This window comes from Chiloscyllium plagiosum, chromosome 12 (genome assembly GCF_004010195.1).
Source record: "Chiloscyllium plagiosum isolate BGI_BamShark_2017 chromosome 12, ASM401019v2, whole genome shotgun sequence".
In the NCBI taxonomy this organism is placed as follows: Eukaryota; Metazoa; Chordata; class Chondrichthyes; order Orectolobiformes; family Hemiscylliidae; genus Chiloscyllium; species Chiloscyllium plagiosum.
In genome coordinates this window covers 766,787-775,392 of record NC_057721.1, presented here as the reverse complement: position 1 = coordinate 775,392, position 8,606 = coordinate 766,787, and the positions used below count along the sequence as shown (strand labels likewise).

Genomic DNA, 8,606 nt, shown 5'->3' with positions numbered 1-8,606 from the left:
GTTGTCCGCTGTAGTGGTTGGTATATTGTGTCCAGGTCGATGTGTTTGTTGATGGAGTTTGTGGATGAATGCCATGCCTCTATGAATTCCCTGGCTGTTCTCTGTCTGGCTTGCCCTATGATAGTAGTGTTGTCCCAGTCGAATTCACACACGCAGACAACAAGCAACATGAATTCGACTGGGACAACACTACTATCATAGGGCAAGCCAGACAGAGAACAGCCAGGGAATTCCTAGAGGCATGGCATTCATCCACAAACTCCATCAACAAACACATCGACCTGGACCCAATATACCAACCACTACAGCGGACAGCTGAAACTGACAACCGGAAGCGGCAGGGACAGACCACTATAAACACCGGAGGAAACATCAAAGAAGCGCTTCGCAGGAGGCTCCCAAGCACTGATGATGTCGCCTAGCCAGGGGATGAAACGTTTGCAACAAAAACTTCCGCCTCGGCGAACAGAACCACAACAACGAGCACCTGAGCTACAAATCTTCGCACAAACTTTGTATAAGGTCCCTTGGGGAAGAGTGACCATAATATGATTTTTTTTCATTAATTTTTCATTAATATGGAGAGTGACATAGTTGATTATGAGACTAGATTTTTGAATCTCAAGAAAAGAAACGATATTAGTATGGGGCATGAGTTGACTATGATAAATTGGGGAATAGTATGTAAAGGATGGTGGTGGATAGGCCAAAGCAAGCATTTAAAGAGTGCATGGAGGAACTGTAACAATTGATTTCTGTCTGGCACAAAAATACAATGGGAAGATGGCCTGACCATGGTTAATCAGGAAAATTTAAGGATAGTATTAGATCCAAGGAAGGGACATAAAAATTGGCTTTAAAAAACCCCAGCAGACTTGAGGATTGGGAGCAGTGTAGATTTTAGCAAAGGAGGAAAATGGGATTGATTAAGAGGTGGGTATGAGAATAAGCTTGCAGGGAACTTACAAACTGATTTGTAAATATTTATGCAAGCACAAAAAGATTAATGAAGACAAATCTTACAAAAGTAAAATATGACAGACTAATACTTTAGTTTTCACAAAGGAGGAGGTAAATGATGTCCCAAAACTGTTGGGGAACACAGGGTCCAGAGAGGGAGGAACTAAAGGAAATCAGTATTTGTAGGAAAATGGTCATAGAGTCATAGAGTCCTACAACACGGAAACAGGCCCTTTGGTCCAAACTGGTCCATGCCAACCAAAATGTCCATCCACGCTAACCCCATTTCCCTGCACTTGGCCCATGTCCTTCTAATCCTTTCTTATCCATATATTTGTCAAAATGCCTTTTTGAATGTCGTTAATGTACCCTCTCAGCCACTTCCACTGGTAGCTCATTCCATGCGCCTACCACCCTCTGTGCAAAAAACATCCCTGAAGTTTCCTATTATTCTTTCCCTCTAACCTTAAACTGATGCCCTCAAGTCTTTGATTTCTCCAACCTGGGAAAAAGACTGAGTGCATTCACACTATCCATGTCTCTCATGATCCCATACATCTCCATATGGTTCCCCTTCAGTCTCCTACACTTTAAAGAGAAAGGTCTTAGCTTGTCCGACCTCTCCCTGTATCTCAGAACATTGAATCCAGGCAACATTCTTGTAAATTTCTTCTGCATTCTTGCCAAGTTTAATAACATCCTTCCTCTAGTAAGGTGACAAAACCTGAACACCATAATCCAAGTATGGCTTCACCAATATCCAGTATAACTGCAACATAACTTCCCAACTTCTTTACTCAGTGCCCTGATTGTTGAAATCCGTGTGCCAAAAGCCACTTTCACTGCTCTGCCTATGCATGGCTCCACTTTCAGAGAATTGCGAACCTGAAGTCCAAGGACCCTCTGTTCCACTACACTCCTTAAGGGCCTTCCATTCACCATGAAACTCATACCTTGATTTGGCTTTCCAAAATGCAAGACCTCACACTTATCTATATTAAACACCAGTTGCCAGTTCTCGGCCACTTCTACAGATGATCAAGGTCTTGCTGCAATCTCTGATAACAGGTTTTGAAAAGATTTATAGCTTAGGTTGAGGTTCTGGATGTAGGTTTGCTCGCTGAGCTGGAAGGTTTGTTTTCAGATGTTTTGTCACCATACTAGGTAGTGTCTTCAGTGAGCCTCCGTATGAAGCACTCAAGGTGTAGCCTGCTCCAGCTCAGTGAGCAAACCTACATCCATTTCTGATAACCTTGCTCACTGTCCATGATGCCACTTATTTTGGTATCATCAGCAAACTGACTAATCATACCTTGTACATTTTCAGCCAAATCATCGATTATAGATAACAAACAGCAATTGGCCCAGCACCGACTCCTGAGGCACTCCACTAGTCACAGGCCTCCAGTCCAATAAGCATCCTTCTGCTATTACCCTCTGCTTCCTACTATCAAGTCAATTGTATATCCAGTTTTCCAGCTCCCCCTGGATTCCATGCTATTTAAACTTCCAGAGCAGCCTGATGAAGGGCTCATATCTGAAATGTCGATTCTCCTCCTCGGATGCTGCCTGACCTGGTGTGCTTTTCTACACTTTTCGATTCTGATGTTCATCTACTGTCCTCACTTTCTCCTAGTCTGACATTGGTGGATAAGTTGTTGGAGGTCATTCTGAAAGATAGGACTTAAATGCATTTGGAGAGGCAAGAACTGATCAAGAATAGTCAACATGGCTTTATGCAACATGTCCCACAAAACATGACTTGAGTTTTTTTGAGGAAGTAACCAAAAAGATTGGTGAGGGCAGAGCAGTAGACGTAGTTTACATTGGCTTTAGTAATGCCTTTAGCAAGGTTCTGCATGTTAGACAAATTTGTAAAGTTAGACCATGTGGGATTTGGGGAGAACTTGCCAATTGGATACAAAATTGGCTTGATGATAGGAGACTGAATTGTTATGGATCAGACTAAACCCCCTCAAAATATATTAAGAACATAGCCTAGACCCTAACATTTTCTAATTTTAAAGGTAAATGTAAGGTGTCGAGTTTCAGATGCAATTCGACTTGTCAAACTACCAGATTTGAAGCAAAACACGCTTTATCATACGTTGTTGTTAAAATACAGCAAAAGAAAAATAAAATTGGATGTGCTGTCACTCTATTAGAAAACTTAACAGAATAATAGATTATTTTACACTAAACATTAACCATTCCAATATAGCAACATCCCTTAAACACCGTCTCGGCAAAAGGCAAATTCAGAAAAAACAGTTTGTCTTACATGCAACTCTACAAACAGGAAGGGAGCACCCAGCTGTAGCTGAGAGGAAAAAAAAATCAACTGTTCATGACCCCAGTAGCAACTGCTGTTACTGAAAACTAAAAACCTAAAAATCCTGGTTCTGTGTGCTTGACCAGACCATGTCAGGCTGCTTCTATTGTTCCAAAATAAAAAAAACAAGGCATCTCAAACTATTTACTCTAATAGCTCTGTAGACTGCTTGCATCTCTCTCTCAATCCTCCTTCACGCAGGGTCGAAACGTGTGGCACTGGAAAAGCACAGCAGGTCAGGCAACATCCAAGGAGCAGGAAAGTCGATGTTTTGGAATTCTTGATGAAGGGCTTATGCCCGAAACATTGATTCTCCTTGTCCTTGGATGTTGCCTGACCTGCTGTTCTTTTCTAGCGCCAAATTTTTAAATTCTGACTCTCCAGCATTTGCTGTCCTCACTTTCTCCTTTTTTTTATATAAAAGAATATTGAAGTATAAGGATGCTGATGTCATGCTGTAATTATACAAAATCTTAGTTAGACCCCACTTGAAGTTCTGTGAGCAGACCTGGGCACCACACCTTAATGATATATTGGCCTTGGAGGGAGTACAACACAGGTTTACAAAGATGATACCCAGACTTTAGAAAGTTAAGATACGAATTAATTGAAGATTTCAATCTGTTAACAGGAAAAGACAGTCGTAAGAGTTGTACAGCACGGAAACAGACCCCTTCGATTCAGTTTGGTTACGGTGATCAGTTATCATAAACTGATCTAGTCCCATTTACCAGTATTTGGCCCATATGCCTCCGAACCCTCCCTATTTGTGTCCCCATCTGATGCCTTTTAAATGTTTCAATTGTACCAGTCTCTACCTCCAACGCTGGCAGTTCTTCCAAATACGCACCACCCTCTTCATCAAAACGTTGTCCCGTAGTTCCCTTTTAAATCTTCACCTTTTCATCACCTTAAACATATGCCATCTAGTTGTGGACTCCCCTATCCTGGGGAAAAGATATTGGCTATTCACCCTATCCATGCCCACAAACAATCAATTTCCATGCGTTGGGGATTCTACAACTAGGGGATGTAGTCTGAGAATTAGGGCCAGACATAGGAACAGGAGTAGGCCATTCAGCCCCTCCAGTTGTTCTACCATTCGGTGAGATCATGACTGTTCGGTGGCTGAACTCCGTTGGCCCATATCCCTTAATATCTTCGTTGATCAAAAATTTATCTTTCTCAAATTTAAAATTAACAATTGATCCAGTGTTTGCTGCCATTTGTGGAAGAAGGTTTCAAATATCTACCACCCTTTTGTAGAAGTGCTTCTTAACATCTCTCATGAATGATCTGGCCCTAATTCTGAGATCATGCTCCCTAATACTCGAATCCCCAAACAATTGAAACCTTGTCTCTCTATTGCTGAATAGATGAAATCTATTTGTTTCTGTTTGTGTATATCTTAAAATATATAGTTTGCACATTTAGATAATCAGCTATTACTTTTGATTTCTTACCACTCTATTTTGTTTGGATCTAAAATTTGCTGTTGCACTGCTACTATCAATTTCTCTGCTTCTTCTTGTCCCACATTGCTTGTCTTTGCCAAAAAGCCCGAAATTGCTCAATTGCCTTGACTTTCTTTTTAAACTTTTACCAGATCCTCGTTCACTTTGTTCTGTTTATTCATCCAAGTTACATTTTACAAGTACTTTCAATCAGTTGCTAAAACTACTTCTTGTTTCCTCTTCTGAAATTTTGCCCAGCTTTGTCTGTCCCTTCATTGTGGCAGTGGATATGATGGTATAGTGTAAATGACACTTTGCTAGTAGTTCAGAGGCTCAGATGGTGTGTCCAAGCAGCTGGTTGCCTTAAATTCATGTCATAAAAATATGGAATTGAAAGCTAGTCTCAGTAGTAATAAACCTAAAACTATTATGATAGGTGAGATACCAGTGATATGTCCCAGGCTGTCTGACACCCATCTCACCCAGATCTTACTCTTGCTGATTTCCAGCTTTGAGATACTCAGCTGTCACCTCATCTGTTGTATGTATATCTCGTCTTTCAGTGGGTTCACCTTTTAAGGACTCCTTATGCTGCATGTAAACCAAGTTGCAATACTTCCTGGCAGTTGGTTTGCTTTGGGTTTGCAAACTATACACAAAAAAATGCAAGTTGATTTGCTGCAATGTCTATTTTGTAACTTGTAGTTTGCTTTATTATTTTAAATGAGCTAAACTATAGAATTAATAAATCTCTGAAGATCAATATATTAGACCATTATCATTAATTTTATCTTTTTGAACAGTGGTGGAAACCATCGTGCTGGTGAGGCCTATTAGGCTTGAACAGTCAGAAAGCACATTTATCTGTAAGTGATATATCTGGTCATGTATTAAATTGTGTTTAAAATGAATGAGACATCAATTTCTTTGTTTATTCCAGTAACAGAAAGTGTTGAGAAAGCAGCTTGCTCAAAAGCAAACAATGAGCAGCTAGTTTAACTCACATTAGAAAAGCAGATGATCAGGGAGTGTGCTGGATCGATAGCATGCACCAAGAAAATGTCCCACCTTCAGTTAATTTTGCAAGGCATATTGTCGAAAAAGCCATTGATTGAGGCATTGCACTAGTACAAAGGATGATTATGCTACAAAGAGCTATGTACTGACCTCAACAGACAGACCACAAGGACTTCATAATATTCTGAAAACACCTGATCATGGAAGCTAAGCAGACTCAGGCCAGGTTAGTACTTGGATGGGAGACTGCCTGGGAATACCAGGTACAGTAGGCTTTTAAGTGGCTGCACGATGCCTCAGTGGTTAACATTGCTGCCTCACAGCCCCAGAGACCCGAGTTCGATCCCAACCTCTGGTGACTGTCTGTTGACCATGCTAAATTGCCCATAGTGTTGAGGGATGTGTAGTTTAGGTGCATTAGTCAGGGATAAATGTAGAGTAATAGGGTAAGGGAATGGGTCTGGGTGGGTTATTCTTTGGACGGTCAGTGTGGACTTATTGGGCTAATGGCCAGTTTCCACACTGTAGGGATTCTATGACTACAATAAGGATTAAAATAATCAGGCTACAATAACTAACATCTGGTATTCTGAGATCAGCTTGTATATAAAGTGATTGACAAACTAAAGTTTATTTTACATAAGACAGAGTGCTTCACACAGTCTCAAAGAAAACATCAGTGTCATTATGCCATCCAATATGTTTGCAAAAATTTGACTGATGTCCTCAAAACTGGTGATTATTCATTATTAGTTAAAATTGGCTATTGCTAAGCACTAATATACTACTCCTACAAATTCTAATAAACATGTATCAACAGATGTGAAAATAATGGCAAAACCGATGATTGTAAACTTTGAGCATATAATGGTGCATCCATGCTATATACAGGATCAGTAGTGCTGGATACAGGTGCAGTCATTCCATTTTTAAATGAAGAGTCGAGAGTGTGGTGCTGGAAAAGCACAGCAGGTCAGCCAGCATCTGAGGAGCAGGAAAATTGTCCATTTTCCTGCTCTCTGATGCTGCCTGACCTGCTATGCTTTTCCAGACCACACTCTTGACTCTAATCTCCAGCATCTGCAGTACTCACTTTTGCCCCCCTTTTAAATTAAGTCAACATTGTCCTACTAGACTACGAGGGCTGCTGTTTCATTAGAGAATGATACTGGTTTAACCTGAAAGTCAGCATTCCTCAAGTGAGGGAAGAGGTTAAGAATGAGTGTCCTTCATGATAACCTCAGCTGGTATAGGAATTGAACCCACACTATTGGTACACTTTGCATTGCATATCAGCCACCCACTAACTGACCACCTAGACATCGGAGATGTTTGACAACATAGTGGCTACAGAATCAGCAATGTGAGATCTACTTGTATGTTATGATCTTTGAGTCACAGTCGAGAGAATCAGACATGAGACAACAGATCAAGCTCAGAAATTTTGCCTTTCAATTCAATTCACAGCTTAATATTGGAATATTCAGAATGTGCTGTTTCAAGAGAGCTATAGTGCTGTACTTGAAGAAGAATGCAAGCCTATCAATTGACCCATTCATGTAAACGCAGTGTCCATTTCAAAGAAGAATTGATGAATGAGCGAGATGAAATGGACCAAGGTGGAGTCATTCAAAGAGTTCAGGAGAACACTGATTGGTGTTAGCTCAATAATATGCATCATAAAGAAGGATGAATCTTTGAGGGTATGTTTTCATCCACAATACTTAAATGCAGCTTTGAAATAATGCCCTGACAAAATTCCTGCGATAGAAGAGCTAAATCTAAGATTTGTAGGTGTAAATTTCTGGTCTTCACGCTAGAGGGTGTGGAGGTGAAATTCTTCTTATAAATTGATGTCCAGCATGATTACTGGTGAGTACATATTGTTGAAATGTCCCAGAATTTCCTTTATATTCCATATGCCATTCGGATGATCTGGTTTTAATGTCTCCTTTTGAGGTTGTGTCAGCCAGGGACACATGGACAATATATACCAGGATGCATTTGTGTTACTGATGACATTGCAGTGGTAGGAAGAACAAAGCAAGGCCATGATTACAATTTGCATTTCTTGATGCATGTCATGCCATGCAGGATTGGTGTTCAACAGTCAGAAATATCAGAACAACATCTGACAGATCAACTGTTTCAAATCTGTTTATTCCATGGTGGGCAAATATCCTCTACTTTGTTTGAATCAGGATATGGTTATGTGAGAATTCCTCAAGACAAAGATGCCTCCGCGCCTACTTCTTCAACCAGGACTCTCGCCCACCCTCTGATGACCCCTTCTCCCGCCTCCAACACACCCCATCCACCTGGACACCCCGTGCTGGCCTCTTACCTGCCCTCGATCTCTTCATAGCCAACTGCCGCTGCAACATTGACCGCCTCAACCTGTCCATCCTTCTCACCCACTCCAACCTCTCACTCTCACAATGCGCAGCCCTCTACTCCCTCCGCTCCAACCCCAACCTCACCATCAAACCGGCAGACAAGGGAGGCGCAGTGGTAGTTTGGTGCACCGATGTTTACACCGCTGAAGCCAGACGCCAACTCGCGGACACCTCCTCCTACTGCCCCCTTGACCATAATCCCACCTCCCACCACCAAACCATCATCTCCCAGACCATTCATAACCTCATCACCTCAGGGAATCTCCCATCCACCGCCTCCGACCTCATAGTCCCACAACCCCGCACCGCCCGTTTCTTCCTCCTGCCCAAAATCCACAAACCCTACTGCCCTGGCCGACCCATTGTCTCAGCTTGCTCCTGCCCCACTGAACTCATCTCTGCATACCTCGACACTGTCCTGTCCCCCTTAGTCCAAGAACTCCCCAC

General features: G+C 41.7%; 1 protein-coding gene across 7 annotated transcripts in view; it reads left to right on the top strand.

Annotated features, from left to right (window-relative positions):
- The window catches only part of mcf2la (mcf.2 cell line derived transforming sequence-like a), a 235,019-nt gene that overhangs the window by 46,283 nt on the left and 180,130 nt on the right, over positions 1 to 8,606 (top strand). For 4 of the 7 annotated variants that reach the window (XM_043700233.1, XM_043700232.1, XM_043700238.1 and 1 more), the window contains exon 2: positions 5,550 to 5,612. The exons of the other annotated variants lie outside the window; for them this stretch is intronic. In XM_043700233.1, the coding sequence (XP_043556168.1) occupies positions 5,550 to 5,612 (63 nt within the window). The remainder of the gene's footprint in view (positions 1 to 5,549; positions 5,613 to 8,606) is intronic. 7 annotated transcript variants of the gene reach the window in all.